The sequence below is a fragment of the Halichoerus grypus genome, chromosome 14, assembly GCF_964656455.1.
Source record: "Halichoerus grypus chromosome 14, mHalGry1.hap1.1, whole genome shotgun sequence".
In the NCBI taxonomy this organism is placed as follows: Eukaryota; Metazoa; Chordata; class Mammalia; order Carnivora; family Phocidae; genus Halichoerus; species Halichoerus grypus.
This window is the reverse complement of record NC_135725.1, coordinates 10,572,633-10,593,298: the sequence shown is the minus strand read 5'-3', so window position 1 is coordinate 10,593,298 and position 20,666 is coordinate 10,572,633. Positions and strand designations below refer to the sequence as shown.

At 45.0% G+C, this 20,666-nt stretch overlaps 1 protein-coding gene across 3 annotated transcripts in view; it reads left to right on the top strand.

Annotated features, from left to right (window-relative positions):
• DOCK8 (dedicator of cytokinesis 8) overlaps window positions 1-20,666 on the top strand; it is a 222,503-nt gene that overhangs the window by 142,941 nt on the left and 58,896 nt on the right. For all 3 annotated transcript variants that reach the window (XM_036090844.2, XM_036090845.2, XM_078061526.1), the window contains 7 exons: window positions 83-317; window positions 2,674-2,838; window positions 4,513-4,685; window positions 7,302-7,397; window positions 10,694-10,789; window positions 17,291-17,440; window positions 19,150-19,263. In XM_036090844.2, coding sequence (XP_035946737.1) covers window positions 83-317; window positions 2,674-2,838; window positions 4,513-4,685; window positions 7,302-7,397; window positions 10,694-10,789; window positions 17,291-17,440; window positions 19,150-19,263 — 1,029 coding nt within the window. The remainder of the gene's footprint in view (window positions 1-82; window positions 318-2,673; window positions 2,839-4,512; window positions 4,686-7,301; window positions 7,398-10,693; window positions 10,790-17,290; window positions 17,441-19,149; window positions 19,264-20,666) is intronic.

Here is a 20,666-nt window from a genome sequence, read left to right as displayed (position 1 = left end):
GTGAAGAGCTGTCTGTGCTCATGCATCCACTGGTGAGCGTGGATGGGGTCAGCCCCAGGAGGCCTGCCGTCTGTCTTCCTAGGACAACCACCTGGAGAAGTTCTTCACCCTCTGCCACTCCCTGGAGAGCCAGGTGACCTTCCCCATCCGCGTGCTGGACCAGAAGATCAGCGAGACCTCATTGGAGCATGAGCTAAAGCTCAGCCTCATCTGCCTGAACTCCTCCCGCTTGGAGCCCCTGGTGCTCTTCCTGCATCTGGTGCTGGACAAGCTCTTCCAGCTGTCCGTGCAGCCCATGGTCATCGCCGGCCAGACAGGTGGGAGGCCCGCGGGGCTGGGGGGGAGGCAGGAGGGGCAGGCAGCGCCTTGTAGGACGCGTGATTTTCCAGAAACCCTGAGAACAGGGACAATGGGATTTTCCTTTCTACTGATGATGTGAGTCCAAGGGAAGCCAAGACCAGTGATAATTTTTTTTTTTTTTTTAGATTTCCTGGACGTTAAAATAAAAACCATATTAATATAGGATGCTTAAAGTTATAGTTTTTAAAAATAGATGTATTGAATGATTAGAGGTGATCGTTCAAATTCCATTCCTGGTAATTGATGGATTTATTTGACCTCTGAGATGTTTTTGTTTTCTTGACCAACAAGGAGATACAATGTTTTAAGGAAGTAAGACAACTCGTATTAAATGGAAGCAAAGGAACTCTCTAAATTGAAATTCAGTGGGATCGCTTTTTTTTTATTGAGACATAATATGCATACCTTAAAATTCACTAAAGCATACGATTCATTGGCTTTTAGCACATTCACACGGTTGTGCAACTATCCTGGTATCCAATTCCAGAAGATTTTCATTAGCTCAAAATGAAAGCCATGCGCCTTGGCAGCCACTCCCCATTCACCCCTCCCCTCAGCCCCTGGCAGCCCCTCATACAGACTTTCCGTCTGAGAGTATATTTTAAAGGCTTACTTGGAACAAATGAACACCAAATACAATGTGTAAGACTTCTGGAGTGTCCGATTCAGAAGGGGTTCCTGGGAGTGTCAGAAAAGAAGTGAATCACACAGTGGGGTTGTGGCACATGAGTGAGTGGGTGGGGAGGGAGTGATGAACTCAGAGCCTGGCGCACACTGGGCAGCTTTCAGAGCCAGGGAGGAAGAGGACCTCCGAATCCCCCATTCACGCTGTGTCCTGGGACGTATCTCTCGTGGCGCCACAGATAAGGTTATCCTGTGCTGCAGGCCGGCATCTCCTACGTGAAGCCCTTGCCTCTCCAGCTAGATTCCTGCAGAGTGGCAAGCTCCCGCCTCCCACGTTCCTTCCCACGTGCCCACATATGTGCACCCTGCTTTGTATGTTCCAGTGATTGCCCACAGACCTGTGCAGTAGACAAAGTGTTCATTCCTAGGTTTTGAGCTGCTGCTTTGTAGCAAGTTGCCACCTGTCACGGGGAGACAGCAGGCCGAGTAGGTAGAGGCACTTAGCATATAAGCATTTATTCGGAACCTATTTGTCAGGAACTATGGTCGTCACAGGAGGGAGGTAAGAGGGTGGGAGAAACGCGCCTCAGCCCCGAAGGCTGGAAGCCTGCTCAGAGAGACAGAGGTTACCACCGGGAACAGCCAAAGAACTCTGAGTCTTGGCGTCCCTGAAGCCCTGTACCGAGTGCTGTCCGAGGCTTCGTGGAGGAGGCGGGATGGTGCCCAGCGGTGAAGGGTTGATGGGATTTTGCTGGAGGGAGCACAGAGGGCTTTCCAGCTGAGGACAACAGCGTGAGAAAAATTGCAGAGCTAAGACAGAGCAGACATGTGATGGGGACAGAAAGGAAGTTGAATTTGAGCAGGAATGGGTACAAGGTTGGGTAACGAGGGTGGAGCCAAACCGTGGAGGGCTGGGAGCTCCTGAACAAGACCATACATGGTGAATCAATAGTTTCGTGTGGACCCACTTTGGAGAATGGCACGATACGCCTACCTTTTTATTTTTTGTAAGATTTTTTTTTTTTTTTATTTGAAAGATTGAGAGAGAGAGAGCATGAGCAGTGGGGAGGGACAGAGGGAGAAGCAGACTCCCTGCTGAGCAGGAAGCCCGATGCGGGGCTCGATCCCAGGCCCCTAAGATAATGACCTGAGCTGAAGGCAGCCGCTTAACGGACTGAGCCACCCAGGCGCCCTATACCTACTTTTTTAGATTAAGCTGCACGCCAAGAGTCTACATGGTGCAACAGCACATCTCAGACGGGAGTGCGCGTCAGAATCACCGGGGCATCTTGTGAAATGCGGATTCTGACTTCAGTAGGTCTGGGGGGTCTGAGAGTCTGCATTTCTAACAGGCTCCCAGGTGATGGTACTCACATCAGGGCAGGTCCCACTGAGTAGCACCCAGGTTGAGGGCACGGTGGAGAGGGAAGGTTGCCTAGATGGTCTGCTGTCTTTGTGGTGAAGACCCACAGTGCTGGCCAGAGGAGGCAGACGAAGGAGGAGAGGTGAAGTGGTTTGCAGTAAGCAGTAAGTCACTACAACCACTCACCCTGCCCTGGCCCTCGGTGTGCCCAGCCTGGTTCAGCGGGTCAGCTGTGAGGACTCCTGGACGCTGCCCCAGAGAACATTCTAGCTCGGGTTCATTCGGGACCAGTTGTGAGGCCGCCCATTTTTCTCTTGGTTCCTCAGCCAACTTCTCCCAGTTTGCGTTTGAGTCCGTGGTGGCCATAGCCAACAGTCTGCACAACAGCAAGGACCTGGCCAAGGACCAGCACGGGAGGAACTGCCTGTTGGCCTCCTACGTGCATTACGTCTTCCGCCTGCCAGAGCCGCCGAGGGACCCACCCAAGTCAGGTAGCGTCGCCCCTGCTGCGGGCGCCTGGCGGGCAGGCCCCTGCCCCCACCCCGCTGCCCCGTCATTCAAAATGTAATAAAAAGCCCAAAGTTAAATTTTATATTTGAATTTTATTTTTTTCAGTTAAAATTGATTTTATTAATTTTTAATTTATTTTTGTATCAATGATACAAAACTTACGTGAATGCTGAAATTAAAAATTTATTTCTTATTTTTTTTTTTTCCAACTTGCTTCCTGCCTCCCTCCCTCTTTTTTTTTTTAAGATTGATTGATTGATTTTAGAGAGACAGGGCTCATGAGCATGGGGAGGGGCACACAGAAAGGGAAAGAATCTCAAGCAGACTCCCTACTAAGCATGGAGCCCAACACCCAGAGCTCCATCCCAGGATCCTGTGATCATGACCTGAGCCGAAATCAAGAGTTGGACACTTAACTGAGCCACCCAGGCCCCCTCCCTCCCTCTTTTTATATCCGAAGCACTTATTTTTTTCTGCCTCTGTGATAACCCCTCACTGGTCTTTACCCAGTGGGTAATTTGTTTTCAGGTAGGATCTTTTATTTTCAAAAATGGAGAAGTGACAACAGGTGTCTAGGATGCTGGGATAATAATGACAAAGAAAAACAATAAATACCCGATAGTAGTGGTGAGCACCGGTTCCTAAAGTTTTCATTGTGAAAAGATAAATCCCTTTCCTCATTTCCCCCAAACTAAACTTTTGAAATAATAATAATGCATTTCTCCACTCTTCCCAATTATGTTCAGGGTCATAATCAACCGATACTTCTGGTCAGCAGGATGTAAAAAGTAGCATCAACAAGTTTACAAAATTCCAGGTCCTAATGAAGAAACTTGCCATTTTTATTAGACCATGCAGCCTCATTACAAGTAAACCTGTAATTTTTTTAAAAAAAGATTTTATTTATTTGAGAGAGTGAGAGAGAGTAAGAGAGAGTGAGCAGGAGTGGGGGCTGCAGAGGGAGAGGAAGGAGCAGACTCCCTGCTGAGCAGGGTTCCGAGGTTCCGAGCTCGAACCCAACACCCTGGGATCATGACCTGAGCCAAAGGCAGATGCTTAACGGACTGAGCCACCCAGGCGCCCCAGTAAACCTATAATTTAGATTGAGTTTTTAAAGATACTGGTAATATCTCATAGACTTGCATACTCACTTTGGAAGACATATATGTAGTTAAAAATGAACAACGATATGTAATATATACTTATCCTCATGAGGTGCAGATGCTTCCTTGGATTCTCCTATCTCAGAAAATCTTGCATGACTTATAAAGTTGTCTTATTTTAAATATTAATAAATTTAAAAGTTCCCATTTCCAGCTTGTCTGGAGCGAGCAAAAGCTCTTGTGACCCCGGGGGCTGTTTCCCCGTCGCAATAATAGGCTGAAGCTCAGTAGCAGCCTCTGCCTTTGGATGAGGCACATGTTTCCAGTTTACCACAGTCCTCACCACTCCCTGCTGCCTCACGCCCTACTTACCCCCAAAGCAATGCCCCTCTGACCTTCCCTTGGCATTTGATAATAAGACCCTAATTCCAAGATCTAATCAAGTGGGTTTTCATTCCACTCTCCACCCTGTCCCTCTCCAGTTCCCTTCCAAGCACAGTAAGTGACTCGGATCCCCTTTCTGTTGGCATGTCCGTACCTGGTGGGGTGCAGGTGGCACCGCTGCCGCCCTCCCTGACCCGCGCTACCACACATACGGACGCACGTCTGCTGCCGCCATGAGTTCGAAGCTGCTGCAGGCCCGGGTGATGAGCAGCAGTAATCCAGACCTCGCGGGGACTCACTCTGCGGCGGACGAGGAAGTGAAGAGCATCATGTCTTCAAAGGTAAGGAGGATGCCTTCGCGGGGAAAGGGACGTGAGCTTTTTTAGTTTTAACGAAAACTTGGAGAAACAACACAAAATGGACCACTACCAGTACGACAGTTCTGCTGGTCACATGTTGTCGTGCTTCAGCTTTTGAAATGATCGAGAACATTCTGGAAAGGAGCAGAGGCAAGACTGGCATTGAAGATCTGCTCAGTTAGTTCGTGACACTGGTGGGAAGTTTTTAGAGCTGATTGAGCCACATGGAGTCTATTTTCAAGGGAAACAATGTAGCTTTAACTTTTTTTTTGATGACTAGAACATCAGACATTTTTATTTATTTTTTAAATATCTGCCCTTTACATTCATTAACATCCACAGATTAATTATCCCATATAATAATTCCCAAGAGCAAAGCCAGGTTTTATAAACAAAAACAGATCCTGAGATGGTTGATGACTTGGGCTATACTGTTTTCCTTCCATGAATTCTTTGCTTTCTCTTGATAATTTCTTTTTATAACAGTTGCAGATTTATAGAATTACTGCGACTAGAGTACAGAAAGTTTCTGTATATGTCATACCTAGTCTCTCTCTGTTAACATTTTACATTAGAATGGTACATTTGTCACAATTCATGAATATTGGTCTGTGATCATTCTTAACTAAAGTTCATATTTTATTCACATTTCTTCAGTTTTTCCCTAATGTCCTTTTTCTGTTCCAGGATCCCAGCCAGGATACCACATTATATTTTGTAGTCCTGTCCCCTTAGTTTCCTCTTGGTTGTAACAATTTTGTAGAGTCCCCTCGTTTTTGATGACCTTGACACTTTTGAGGAGTCAGATATTTTGTAAAGTGTGTCTCATTTGAAAATTTTTTTCGAGCCTGTGATATAACCACACACCATAAAACTCACCCTTCTAAGTGTATAATTCAGTGGCTTTTGTTTGTTTTTCCACAAAGCTACCATGAATTCTTCATCTGAATTTTCTTTCCAGTTATCCATGGCCTCCATGGCTAAGTTTTTCAACTAGTATCATTTCCCCTGATTATGATAAATCAAACTCTCTAGGTTTCGACATAATTTCTCTTACAAAATCCACGCACTTGAGACAGTATGTTGTGAGAAAAAGGAATTTGGAGACCGGGGTTGTGTCTGGACTCCACCACCACCCAGCCTTGTGGTCATTGGGGAGTCCGCTTCTCCCTTGGGCCTCGTGTTCCTCATCTCTGTAGAGTTTCTGGACCCTGGATGAACTTAAGGATCATCTATGAATCCACTAGAGATTCTGACAATCTCGAGTGTGCACCATATGAAATTGTTCCTATGCCACCCTTTCTGACTTACAAAATCAATCCAGGGCTGGGCTGGAGCGGGCTCCTACCAGTTTCTGAGAGCTGATTGTTCAAATTTTCTGGCATTTTCTGAGCCAGTTGTTAGATACCACTAAAAAATGACATTATATAAATAACAAATAAGTTATACTAAATAAAAAATAATCTAAATGCAACATGGTATCTTGGATTATATCTTGAAGCTGAAAGTGGACATCAGTGGAAAACCTGGTGAAATCCGCATCTGTGGTTTAGTTGCTAGTAAGGAGCCAATGTTAATTTCTTAGTTTTGACAAAGGTACCAGAGTGATGTAAGATACTAACATCAAGAGGAACTGGGTGAAGAAGGGCGTGCAAGAACTCTGGACCACCTTTGCAACTTGTCCATAAATCCAAAATTATTCTACTTTAAAAAGATAGTACTCAAACACCAGCCCTTCCTCGATATTTTATTACACATTACTCTTTTCTGTGTTCTTGAGGTTATTTGTGTCTCTAGTATCTGTATGGTGGAAATACTCCATAATGATTTGCTGGTGCACATCTCTTCCCAACACCGTGTTCAGTGATGTCATGTGAACTTGCAATCTGCCATGACAAAAGCATTTAAGGTACAGAAATAGGCAAATGCTGTAAATCAGCTCCTCCCCCCAAGAGCTGGTTGTTAAACATTTGCCAACACAGCACAGTCCAACCTCATGTGTAAGGTCCCTTTAATCATTAGCATTTTCTGATTGCCCAGGGGACAATTGGCCTGCCTCTATCATTGACAGCCTTGATCGTTATGATTTCATTTAATAAAAGTGAAAATATTAAATTTCTATATGGATTGGGTTAAGAATTTTCTAATTGTTGTGTAGCAGGGGGAGAACATTTGTCCACAGTGGTTTTTGACAATTTTTTAAATACAGCATTTAGGAGCCTGTGACAGTACCATCCTAGCCCACAGAGAGGCGCTGTTCCCACACTTTTTTTTTTTTTTTTGGTGCTACCCCAATAAAGTCAGAATATCCAAGGGACTTCAGCACCCCCTGTTCCTAAGTAGGTTTTAACTCTGGGTTGCTCTACACACTAAAGTTCTAACAGTGATTGTCTCAGGAGCAAGTAGATTGAGGTTTGATTTCACATTCTTTGCTTTGTTTTGTATTTATTTGTGACAATTGTTTTACCTTTGTAACCAGAAAAAAAAGTAAGAAATACATGAAAAATGAATTCTGAGGTTGTGAGTTCCAGACCGCTGGCTCATCTTTTAAGTGAACCGCTGTCGGTGGACTGATGAGTCATGGTTTGTGTATTTCAGAGTGCTGATCGCACCTGCAATCGGATGTCCTACTATTGCTCAGGCAATAATGATGTTCCCAGTTCGACCGGAGCCCCAAGGCCAGCCAGCAAAAAGGTACTGAGTGGGGCAGTGTGAGGATAATTTGCTTGTGTCTTCATGCTGTGATTGATAACAGACACCATCAAAGTGCTCTCCTGCCTCGCTCCCCCCTCCACACACACACACACACACACACACACACACACACACACACACTTTTGTAGCTCTGTCCCATGTCATTCATTTTTTGACCAATTGATTCCTATTCAAGGGTTCTCCAGCTTACCATACATCCGAAGTCCCTGGAGGGCTTGTTAAAACTGATGGCTGGACTCTACCCCCAGAGTTTCTGATTCAGTAGCTCTGAAGTGGGGCCCGAGAATTTGCATTTCTGACAAGTTCCCAGGGGATGCTCATCCAGGGATGATGGTTTGAGAACACCTGCCTTAGTTTCTTTTTCAGTAGAAGGTGAGCTGGGGACAGTTCATCCTCAACAAAAGTGCATGACAATAATTAGGTATCATTTATTTCAATACTCTTATCAGATGACATGAAAAGCTTTCCTCAAAATTCATTCTAATCAGCTTTACTTAGGAGTTGAGAGACTTTGCGAGCTGCCCACCAGAACATCTGATAATAACAAAATTCGTCAGTCATAGTCACGGCCTGTGTGGTTTGAGGGGCGGGGCTGTCTCGCTTAAGTTTTTTCTCTGCCAGACACTCAAGTATTGCTCCATTAGAGTAGTGGCTGAAGTTAAGGTCTTGAGTGTCTTTCAAGACCCTTATTAAAATGTAAATATGCTGATTGGAAGGATAACACAGGAAGCCATTTGCAACAGCTGACACAACAGGGAATGTTTATTAAACATGCCAGGAGGGAATGAGCCTCAGCTCAGCTTGCTTGGCACCAAGGGAGGGAAAGATCAAGCGTGGGGGGGCCCTGGCAGGGCCTGAGGGTGCAGACTTCTCAGTAATCCGGGCACCATATGTCTGGGGAGAGGTACAGGGAATTAATTTTAAAAGAAGTGAAAGAAGATAGGGCAAGGTGCTGAAAATAATTTTTCACTTACCCTAAAACTCAGCTTTGGGCTTTGCAGGGACTGGTTACATGTACCATTCGACCTTCTTTTTAAAGCATCGTTTGCCTACAGCCTCGCCTCCTTCAGGCAAGCAGGCATGTTTGGCTTTGCCGCTGCCGTGTTTTGACTTTGTTCCTGGCCATCTCAGTGCCTAAAAGACAATCATTTCATTTCAGAGGGAAGTTTAGACAGTGTGTTTCTTCAATAGATCAGCAAAAAGGATTGAGCTGCTTGGCTCTCTTCTGTAACCTCCGGAGCAAGGTGTTCTTGTAACAATGTTGCCTGGTAAGCAACATAAATTACTTTAAGAAGCAGCTTATCCTCCTCTAATCTCTAAGACTCTGGCAGTCAAACTGACCTATTTTCCAGAGGTTACCTTTGAAGCTAGTGGAGCGAATCTTTCCTACACCGGCAAGATCCAGGTGTAGCTGCCTTACATCATCTGCCCACTTAGACCACCTGCTAGATTAACATTCCGTGCCTCATGCCGCTCCCAGGTGGGTGAGCTTCATGGACGGCTCTGAACAGCAAATGCTTTTCCGTGTACTAAGATTATAAAGGTTTGACTCACCTGGCAGAAGGAAGGCGAACCTCCTGACATGCTGAAACACCTAAGCATTTTGCATTCATCACCATTAACCGGGTGAGGCTATAAATAGTTAAAATGCCCAGAGACCTGCACATAGATTTTCCATTTGTGTCCTTTTGGTATAGCTTAGTAACTCAAATTTTAATGTATATAAGACGGTAAATTGAGTTGCATGCACGCCGTGCAGGGTCAGGACCTTGAAGATGTATCAAGGACAGTCTTTGCTATAATCAATTTTTATTTTAGAGGTTGAGTTTGAAATTTAACTGCCATATATGGTAGGACCTTAGGGTGTGGTATTAGGATGTTGAAATAGTTTCAGCTCTCTTACCCACAGAACAATAATCAATTAGTTCATCTGTATTTATTCTAGGTTTTATGGTCACCAGATTAATGAAATCCAGAGAAAATATCCAGACATCATTTTTGCCGTTAGTTAAGGTGGCCACACATCCCTGTTTGCCCAGGACCAAGGGCTCCCTGGGATGCTGGACTTCTCTGTTTTCAGATCGAGACAGTCTCAGGCAAATTGAGATGAATTGGTTGCCCTACCTTTAGTCTTTTTTTTTTTTTTTTTAAAGATTTTATTTGTTTGACAGAGAGAGACACAGCGAGAGAGGGAACACAAGCGGGGGAATGGGAGAGGGAGAGGCAGGCTCCTGGCTGAGCAGGGAGCCCGATGCGGGGCTCGATCCCAGGACTCTGGGATCACGACCTGAGCCGAAGGCAGACGCTTAACGACTGAGCCACCCAGGCGCCCCTGCCCTACCTTTAGTCTTGAGCTTGTTCCCCAGCAAAGCTGTTGTCAAGGGTATTAAGTAGCCACATAAACCCGGGAATGGGAAATGTACAAAAGATGCAAAAGTCACCATCCGCTACATTTGCTCTCGAGCAGTTGGATAACTTGAAGGGAAGTATAGACATAAAGCAGAGCTGAGGAACCTTCCAGCATCTGACCCTGGCACAGAGGGCATTGAGAAGCATGAGTTCAGGCTGCTACCACTATCTAATGCAGAGGATCTGCTCATTAAGCCCAACCCATCACATTTCCCACAGTGCCATAGTGGTATTATAAAAACAAAAATCATCCTATCTGGAAGGCAGTTTAGATATCACCAAGACATTGGTTCTCTAATTGAGGTCCCTGGACCAGCAGCTTGTCACCAACACCTGGAAACTTGTGTGAGATGCGAATTCTCAGGCCCTGTCCTGGATCTGCCACATCCAAATCCGAAACTCTGGGGCGGAGCCAGCAGTCTGTGTGTCTTCATGATCCCCCAGGGGATTCTGATGCACGTTCCATTTTGACCACCACTGCTACCAACCAGCAGATTTTACAGATGAGAAAATGGAGAGTAGAGAGAGGAATGGCTTGCCCGTGGTCACACAGAGGGTTTGCAGCAGGGTCCGAGGTGAAAATAACGGTCCCAGTTCTGACCCGCTACCCCAGAATGCAGAGTCACCCCCAGGCAGAGGCCATTCCTTCAGACCTAGCTGTCTTACCTGATACCGCCACCAACCTTCTCCGACCCACCTGGAAGGTCCTCCATCTCAAGTAACCTCGGCATTGATTTTGCCATCCACCTGTGGTCTGGGACACCTGGGACACCCGTGTCAGGAACTAACAGTTGGTTCAAAAGAGAAGGGGTGTGGGTGTAGAAAGCACCTTCCATCTCAGACTGGTTTTTGTCCTTGTCATCCAGCATTTCCATGAGGAGCTCGCCCTGCAGATGGTGGTCAGCACCGGGATGGTGAGAGAAACCGTCTTCAAGTACGCCTGGTTCTTCTTTGAGCTTCTGGTGAGATTCTGGCCTGTTTGTGTCTGTGCTCAGCAAGGCATGAGGCACATTGCAGAAAGGCAGTGAAGTTGTCCCCCTCTTAGGAACTGACGTTTTATCCCCCGAGATGCTCCCACTGAAAACCTGGGATGGGTCCTTAAAATCCAGCTCTGCCTCACTCCTCTGCCCCGCTTCCACTCGTTCTTGTTGATGCTGACTTGAAAACATACCTCCAGCCCCCGGCTGCTCCTCATCTTCCCTGGTCCCCACCTGGCGCTTCTTGTAATCACTTCCTCTTTCGCCCGCCTGCATTTCTTTTTGTTCTGGTCCGTCCATTCTGCACAGGGCTGCCAACTCTTTTAAAACAGATCATGTCAGTCTCCTCTGGAAAACCCTTCCATGATTTCCGGTGTACCGGAAATAAAGCACAAATTTTATCATGGCCTACAAAGCCCTTGTCTGATTATGTTTCCCTCTGTCTCTCACCTGAGCTCATACCATCTTGCCCCCTCTTTCAGCCCCGTTGGTCCCATTTTGGTTCTTTGAAGGTGCTGTGGACTTTCCAGCCTCAGATCCTTTCTCAAATTCTCTCTCCCCTCCTTACCTTCCATCCCCCCACGCACACACATTTTGGGTTCTTCTCTTTGGGTTTTAGCTTAAATGTTACCACCCCTGAGAAGTCTTTCTGACCAGCTCACACTGTAATATATCTTCCTCTCTATTATTCTCCTCTTAAACACCCCGTTTACTTCGATTCCAGCAATTATCACACTTTATACTTGCTTTTCTGTATTGCTTATTTCATTTCTAGGATTTGGGTCTGTCTTCCTTATGATCATGTCTGCCCCAGCACACTATTGGGTACCAGACAAGTGCCAACTGATATCTACTGGGAAGAAAAAATGAGATTTGTAAATTTGTTTACCCTACAACTTCTGTCTGATCTCTACCAGAAAAACAGAAGGCACAGCCGTGTTCCTTCATTTTAGAATGAAGACAGTAATACTAATACCCCTTTTGTAACTGATTATTGAAGTGAAAAGATTTTACTATAAAGCTATAAAGCAACTAAGAATATCCATGTCATCAGTGCTGATAAATGGAGATAAATTTTGATGTGATGTTAAATGAAAAAGGTATACAAGTGTAGACAGCAACTATAGTTAACCCATGAACAATGTGGGGGTGAGGAGCCCAACCCAACCCCTGCATGGCTGAAAATTCTCATGTAACTTTTGACTTCCCAGAAACATAACTACTAATAGCCTATTACTGCCCAGAAGTCTTGCTGATAACATAAACAGTCGATTAACACATATTTTATATGTTATGTGTATTATATATTGTATTCATATGCTAAAGTAAGCTAAAAGAAAAGAAAATGTTAAGAAATCATGAAGAGAAAATACATTTATAAGGCTGTACTATACTTATCCAAAAAAAATCCGCATATAAGTGGACCTGTGCGGTTCAAACCCATGTTGTTCAAGAGTCAACTGTACATAAAAACGTTCATACAAACAGTCCCAGGGATTAGGATTAGGAGTGGATTAGGATTTAGTGATAGAGTGAGCTTTATATTCACTGGGTTCTTTTCCCTGTGACATTAAGTGAGTAATTTTTTTTTTAAGAGAGAGATGGTAGGATTTCCCCCATGAGCTCTAGTTTATTTATTTAGGTTCAAGCCTAAGGAAAAGGGAATACTACTGAACAATAGGTACAGACAACAGGGGGTCAAAGGAAACAAAAATGAAAGTCACACTGCGGGGGAAATGGGAAGCGATGTGCAATAGAGTTAAAAAGGAGTCAAGCCCACACCGCAAAAACATCCAGGATCCCAATCTTTTAGCATTTCACCGAGTTCGAACCACTAGCTTGAGAAAGCTGTTTTCAAAGCACAGTCTCAAATTCTTGCAACAGAATCACCAGGGGGAAAAAGGGGGTGCTTAGTAAAAATAAAGCAGATTCTTGAGGCCCTCCCTAGCACTAGTGAATGCAGTGAGGAAGAGTGGAAGCCAGCGATGTACATTATTAACCTGTCTTCCTGGGGGACTTCTAAGCTCACTGAAGATCCACTAGTCCACACCATCCCTGCCCTGTGAGGCCTCAACAGAGCTAAGGGTCTGTATACATGGCCAGCGCCAGGATTTTCCATTCTAAAAGCCAACCTCATCCAGGTGGATGCCTGCAGCCTACGAGTCTTGGAGCAATAACGTTAGCAGTGAGACATGAGCTTTGTGCTCTGGCAGCGAATGGACTGGCCTTAAAACTCTCCGTTGAGGTGTGAGAAGTATCAATACCAACACTCCATGCCTTGTACATCCTTCTACTTACTTAACCCACTCACTGTCAAGTTTCTCCGTAAAGAGGATTCACTTCGGTCATAACCTGTCTGTAGACAATTCATACGAATAACCTTCATTATGCAATTGCATATGGCAGTTGAGTCCATTTGTCATATTGCAAATGAAAAGTCAAGAAGCAAAAAGTAAAATTGATATTGTAGAATCTCAATGAACAAAGTCCCAGAGGAAAACAGTATCCCAATTCAATGTTTTCACACACATGCACACATATGTACACACACACTTCACCTGATCATTCTTAGATATTATTGAGTAGTTATATAAGTACAATTGTTTGACCAGAGAACCAAACTTCTAGAATGACGGTTCTCAAGCTCAGCTATGTGAGAGTTCCAGTAGCAGCTGTAAGGGCTCTTTCCTACGTCCTTGGAACCTCAGTAGAGAGCTATGTGATAAGTACCTGAGGAGTTCTCCCCACTGCACACATAGGAAACCAAGGCTAAGGAGGGTTTGCCCAGCCCTCTCAGTCACCAAGGGCAAGATGCTCAAGGCTGTAGTCCGGCTTCTGTTCTTCTGCCATTTGGCCTCTCCTTGGAAGCTCAAAGTTGCAAAACATTTCCTTAGCCTAAGCTATTAACAACATGCAAAACCTTTATATTCGGAAGTCAACTTTAATGCACCATTGCTACGCTTTTGCCATTCCCAGCCAGAATGAACTCAGCCTTTCGAGGCCTGAGTGGCTCCACCTGGCATCCTGGAGCTTTGTCTTGAAGTTTGCATTCTCTGTGGGTGTCCCAGTGACTCTGCCCTTCATATAATCCCAGTAACCACTGGCATCCCTGAGGAAGGAAAAATAATCACATCCAAAATGTATTATGCGTCGTACTATGTATGTGCTAGGCACCGTTTTAAGCTTTATCTCATTTAATCCTCAAGCCGCCTTGAGGCCAGAGTTTTCTATCATTCCTATACATGGATGGGGTTGGAGGAAATGTGGTGGCTCTAAGGAGGAATCTCCAGGTCTGCCAAAGGCTTTGTCTTCTTTAGTACCCTTAACCACAGGGAGCTAAGAACCATGGAAAAGGTGAAAATTACCTTTGATCTTGCACATTTATCTACTAGGACTCTGGGAGAGGAAGCAAAAGCTAAAGCTGGTAGCTCTCCTTCCCTCTAGGAGTCCTTGATGGTAAACAGATGAGGTAGCTGGAAAGAAAACTCCTGCTGATCTGAGCGTATGGAAGGGATTGACCAACGGGCAGATCTCCCAAGACACTGGTGCCCCAGGGCTCTGCATGTGGTAACCTAAGTGTGTCAGGGTCCTGGCAGGACACCGTTGGCATCACTCAGAAGGCTTGACGGAAAAGCATTCATCAAAGGGACAGTGCCAGGGTGAGCACAGGGGGTTGGTGGGGCACCCGGGAAGGAGCCTTTATCTACCCATTCCAGGTCTGGAGGAGCGAAGGTGGGGAACAGTGTAACTGGGATTTAGAGAAAGCTGAGGCAGAGCAGAGGATCCCCATGACAGGAGCTGGAGTCCTACAGAAATGTCCCCACTGCCAGAAGCTTGCTGTGGCCCAGATGAGGGCAGCGGAGTGGACATATACCTCTGTGTCCTCTCCCCCACCGATCCCCTGCTGGTACCTCCCCTTGGCCAACTCCAAGCAGAAGCCCAAGGAGGCCTAAGAGACGGAGTCCCAAGGAGCTTCCCAAGGTTCAGAGATTGACACAAAACACCAAGAAATGGATCTCGGCGCTGGGATGGGGGCAGATGGAAAGTACTGGGGCCAGCCAGAACTTTGCACAGGAAACCGATCCCAGACCCAGACAGCGTGCGCAGTCCTCTATGCATTGTTTGTGCATTTGCCTTACTGATGCTCAGGGAGCTGTTTAAAAACCAAAACAGTTTTTTTTTCCCCATGAAGCCTAAAGAGAAAGAGAGGACAGCCTCCTTGGACTTAGCCAACAACCTGCGCCATTTGACACCCTTCAATTGTGTTAATGCCCAAGCGCTAATGAACAACTATTTTGGCTTCAGAGCTGTTGAACACAGGCTTTGGGCCAATTTCACACTTGCTAATGAATAAATCCCTGTGCTTCTAGAAACTGCTGAGCCAGACTTTGGGGACCCACAGGTAAATAGGTGACCTAGTTTACTCAGAACGTGAAGTTTTGCACCAACAGGCTCTTTAGAGGTACCCCTGCTGTGATGGGTCATGAGGGCCAATGGGGGGAAAGAATTTTCCTGCCTCACCCCACCTACAAATAATATAGACCAAGCATCCACTAGTATTTATTTCTACTGGATGTTCTTCTCTGAAGAGCCAAAGGACACAGTAGCTGGCAAGTGACTTACAGTCTGGAAGGAGGCCATTGATTGGAAGTACGGAATTGTGAGAATTATTTATTTGGTTGTAGGATGGCCAAGCTCAGCAGGTAGAAGCCGGATATAACAGTGAGTTCTAAAAGTCTGGTGCTAGGGTGAGTTCGCCGGAAGAAAAATCAGGATGGGGGCAGCTCAAAACAAAGAGGCCTTGTCTTCCCTAGGTCCTTTGTTAGGAACATGGTGAGAGAGACACTTTCGTCAGACAGAAATGGAGCCCAGTCCCCATCTCTCATCCTGATCCTCCCTCCCACCACGTATGTGAGACTCTGCGAGGTACAGACTCATCTGTGTGTCCGGAACCAGGCAGGACTCTCCAGTGAAGAGAAGCCATGGTCCTTACACTGGGCTTAGGATCCTATGTTCTTAGGTCTTCTCTGAGCTGGCCATGGTATTACCTGAAAACAGAAAACACATAAAGCCTGTCTGTTATTCTCTTCTTATTTGATCTTCTCTTTGTGTTTTATCTCTGTTTGTCTCAATGCTAATGAAAATTACTGGCCCTGCGTTCTTAGAACCAGGAATCTGCTGGTGGTGCATAAAAGTTCTCCCGTATGGTGACTTCAGTTCCCATCATAGGAGCAGAGAGCATTTTTCCCATATAACTGGCTTTGTCTCTTCTTCTTCCATCCCTGACCTAGGGAGTCATCTTCAGGCAAAAGTGGGCAATTAACTCCTAGGGCCATTTCTTTTTGCAATGACTCTCTGATTAGGCTGGGCACATTCACGAAAATGACCTCAGAGGGTAGGCATCCAAGGTAAGAACTCCCAGTCTTGCCCATCAGAGTGTTCCTGATAGCTCTAAGGAACTTCTAACAAGGAGGAGACACGACCCCAGATGGTGGCAAAGGGCCTTGTATTACCCACGAATCTCCTGGCCTCAAGAGGAAGTCCAAAAAACAAAGTGTGATCTTGATTTTAAATGGTGGTAGGCATTGAGCTGGTGTCGTATATGGTATATTTTTAATACATATCTTTTAAATATATAAATATATATATATATATTTTTTAAATGTTTTATTTATTTATTCATGAGAGTCAGAGAGAGAGAGAGAGAGAGAGAGGCAGAGGCAGAGGGAGAAGTAGGCTCCCCGCCTAGCAGGGAGCCCAATGCGGGACTCGATCCCAGGACCCTGGGATCATGACCTGAGCCGAAGGCAGACACTTAACCATCTGAGCCACCCAGGCGCCCTATAAATATATTTTTTAAGTAGATATATAAAGCAAGATAGTCTTAATTGACTTCAAAACATAACTTCTCCTAGAGGCAATGTTCCAAATAGTGGTTAAGTTGCCAGCTAGCATAATATAGAATTGTTTCTGGAAAACTGTGCTCCCTGTTCCAACTTGAAACTCAAGAGGAGCATTTGTCCCCTCTTCTCCTTATTGTTTTGGGGCAGAAGTGACTTCAGTTCACATCAAAAACGGTATCCTGAACAGTTCCTTCTGTGGCACATGTTGGCCCCATCATCAAGCAGTACCTGAATGGTGACAGGAGTCCTGTCCACATCTGCCTTGCCGTGGGCGGTTGAGGAAAGGGGAGTCTTCTAACACTAAAGCTAAAGAACGAAGCTCCCTGGCTTTGTGAGCAGCAAGAAGGAAGCCCCCTGACTTGGGCTCAAGAAGAAGACATCCTTCCCACCTCCTGCCACCATGGTAACCCTCTGTGTGGCAAGAGCATTTTTTGTCCAGAGTCTTCTTGGGCAACCACCAGTGCAGATAAAGTGTTAGGAAGTCCACTGTTAATGAGCTTTTCTTCACATCTTTCCCCCTTCTCCCCAGTGTACAAGCAGCTCACCAATTTCTGTGCTGACATTTCCCCCACCCCCTCTGTAGGTGAAAAGCATGGCGCAGTATGTACATAACATGGACAAACGGGACAATTTTCGGAGGACTCGTTTTTCCGACCGTTTCAAAGATGACATAACTACTATTGTTAATGTGGTCACCTCGGAGACTGCAGCCCTTTTAGTGAAACCTCAGAAGGTAACTGTGCCATTATTCTTTATTTTCTAAATCTCTGACCTTGCGCGTCTGTTATTTCCCTAAGCAGAGAAAAATAAGCATCCTCTTAAGCCAGTAATTTAAATGTAACTAAATAAACATGACACCTAAGTGCAGTTATTACACTGGATGGGACTCTGGGGTGGGCCTGGGGGATTGTCAATATAGATACAAGAGGGAGTATTCTCGTTCTTAGAAAATACATCTTGACGTATTACGTACGGGGTAATGGGCATGATTTTTGCAACCTACTCTCAGAGTCAATGCCCCTGAAAAAAAAATTATTATACACAGAGAGAGCATGATAAAGCTAATGTAGCCAAATGTGAAGTATTGATAAATCTGGTGAAAGGGCATGTAGGAGTTCTTTGTACTATTCTTGCACCTTTTCTGTATTTGAAATTATGTCAAAATAGAAAGTTGCAAAATGAAAAAAATGAACTGGAACAATTTTAGAAGGCAACCATGAAATGTGAGGCAGCAGTGGTCATTATTAATACCTTTACCATTATTAAGAATGTGTAGAGTACCCAGTGCTCGGGAGGTTTCCGTTTGGTTATTTCTCGTGGCAAACTGTCTCAGTGAAGCAGTGGTCTGCATTTTGGCAGGCATGGAAAAGGACATGCAGTGAGGTTGATAGATTTTCCAAAAACCATGTGGCTAGCAGCAAAGCCAGGACTGAAGATTCCAAGCCCAGAATATTCAGACAGTTATGTAAGCTGCCCAGGAGTGGTCCCTCTGCAGGATCCTGGGGCAGGCAGACTTGCCACTCAGAGATACTGTGGAAACTTCTCTGTCAGGTCCCTCTCCATCCCAGGGGCTGTTCAGCTTGGCCTGAATTTGCAAACGGCACATCAGAACAAAAGGAAAATATTCTTAAATCATATTTTCAATAGAGGCAGAGAAAAGTGATTTATCATTCTGAGAATGAAGGACATAAATATGAAAAAGTGAATCCCAGGTGCTCTGAAGTCCTGTAAAATCTCTCATAAATACGAGCACCAAGAGATGACCAAAACCAAAGCTCTTGCCTCAGTTCATGCAAGAGTTCCCTCTACCATGTGTAACTCTGACCTCTCTTAGGCTGGGAATGCTGCCTAATTGGAGGGAAAAGAATTTCTTACGTAACAACCAATTCTTGTATCCTGATGAGATTTTCTCAACAATTCCTTATAAATTAAGAATCTGTCTCACTGAAGATAGTGGATACATTTCATGTTAATTTTGCCAAAACAATAGTTACCAGAATCAAATAAGTTATGGTAGAAGCATATGAAAAAAATATGAGATAGCCATTAAAACCAAGTTTTGAAGAAATGCTTAAAACGTGGAAAGATGTTCATAGTATAATGTTGAATGAAAAAATTCGAGGCCCAACATCGTGTATAGGAGAACGAGCTCAATTACGTACATACACATATGCATATAGGAAAAGAAAGACTGAAGGAAATGTACCTAAATAATAACCATAAATGAAGAATTGCTTGATTCAACCCAACACTCATGACACCTGCTAAGGGCTCACTTGTATTTGCTGCAGTTTGCAGGGTCACCAGCTTTGGTCCGTTTCTCCCCCAGGGACACTGGCTGAAATAATAGGGATCTGTCTGTCTGGGCTTTCCCACCAGGGACCTGGTTGTTCCTGATCAGGGTTTACCGCAAAATGATTTGGGTGTTGGTTTGTTTTTAAGGAAAATGAACAGGCAGAAAAGATGAACATCAGCCTGGCTTTCTTCTTGTATGACCTTCTCTCACTCATGGATCGTGGCTTCGTATTTAACCTCATCAAACATTATTGTAACCAGGTGAGCATCCCACGGACATAGCTGTGTCGTTCCTGGTTCCTTCTCTTCCAGTGTCATGTTCATTGCCAAGGTATGCTGTCATGCTCATTGCCAAGTTAGCTTAACTCCTGTACATTCTGGGTTTTGTGATCATTTGTTTTATGTCATTTGTCTTCTGCTGTGGACATCACTAGACACCCTGGTTCGCATGGATTCCTGGAGCATTTGCCAACCCAGCGCAGAAGGGTCAACAAGTTAAATGTGGGGGAACTGAGAGGTGTCAGTGCTCTGATCGTCTTCACTGGAACAGTTAACAGAAATCACGTGACGGTCACATTCGGTCTCAGACCAGGTCTAGAATTCAACATATGAGGTCTCTTTTCACATACTAGGGCAATTAATTAAAATGTGCTTGTGGAATTCGGACTTTAAAGAACCCTGATAAAATCGGCCAAAGAGACCGCCTCACTGAGCACAAAGCAAATATTTAGAATCCAAGAGCGTCTTAGCAGTTCCGCCACTCAGATTTTTAAGTAGGATTCTTCTTTTGTTCGCCATCCCCCTTAAATGGCTCCAGCAGTAGTCATATAAGTAGCGGTTGACTGCTATCGTTGCTGCTTCTTTCCTTCCCTATTCCTGCTCCCACTGTCACTGCCATGTCACCACTACCCACCAGCACCGTCACCACCTCCGACTCTCACTGCCACCCCCTAACCCCGGGCACCGTCACCGGCACGGTCACCAGGGCTGGCTTCTCGCTGCGAACCAGGCACTGTGCTGCACGTTTTCTAGAAGTAGCATCTTTAATCCTTGCAAGGTGTCTTCTACCTTTTGCAAATGGTAAGGTTGAGGTTTAGAAGAGTCATGTAACTTGTCCAGGTTGGAAAGAGCCACATCTACCTAACTCTGGGGTGCAGTGGATTAATCACTTTCTTCTATTAGGCCTGGCTCTCCGTGGTTAATCTCTTCGTGACCCTAAGTAATTCATTTAACGTTTCTGGGTCTCATTTCCTCATTTGTAATAGTTTGTAATAGAAAAGGAACCCCCCCTTCCCCCCCCCAAAAAAAGACCATGACTTTTCTAAAGGAACTCCTAATAAAGAAACCAACCTGTAAAAAGAGAAACCTAAGGAAACCTCAGAATTCCCAGAACACCAACGTCTTGAGTGCCCTGACCTCCTGACCCTGCGTGGATCTTCTGTTTCAGATTCCACCAGAATGCAGGGGTGGAGGACTATGCCTTTCCTCTTTGCCTTTCCTCTGTGCAGTCCCTCTTAGGTGTTGAGGATTATAGGTCATCAGATGAATTGCAAATAAAAGTTAATATTTTTTTCAAAACAGGTCATTGGATGAGTTGCAAATAGTAGTTAATCCGTTTTTCAAAAGTTAAAATAGGATATATAGAAAGGAGATACTGAACACCA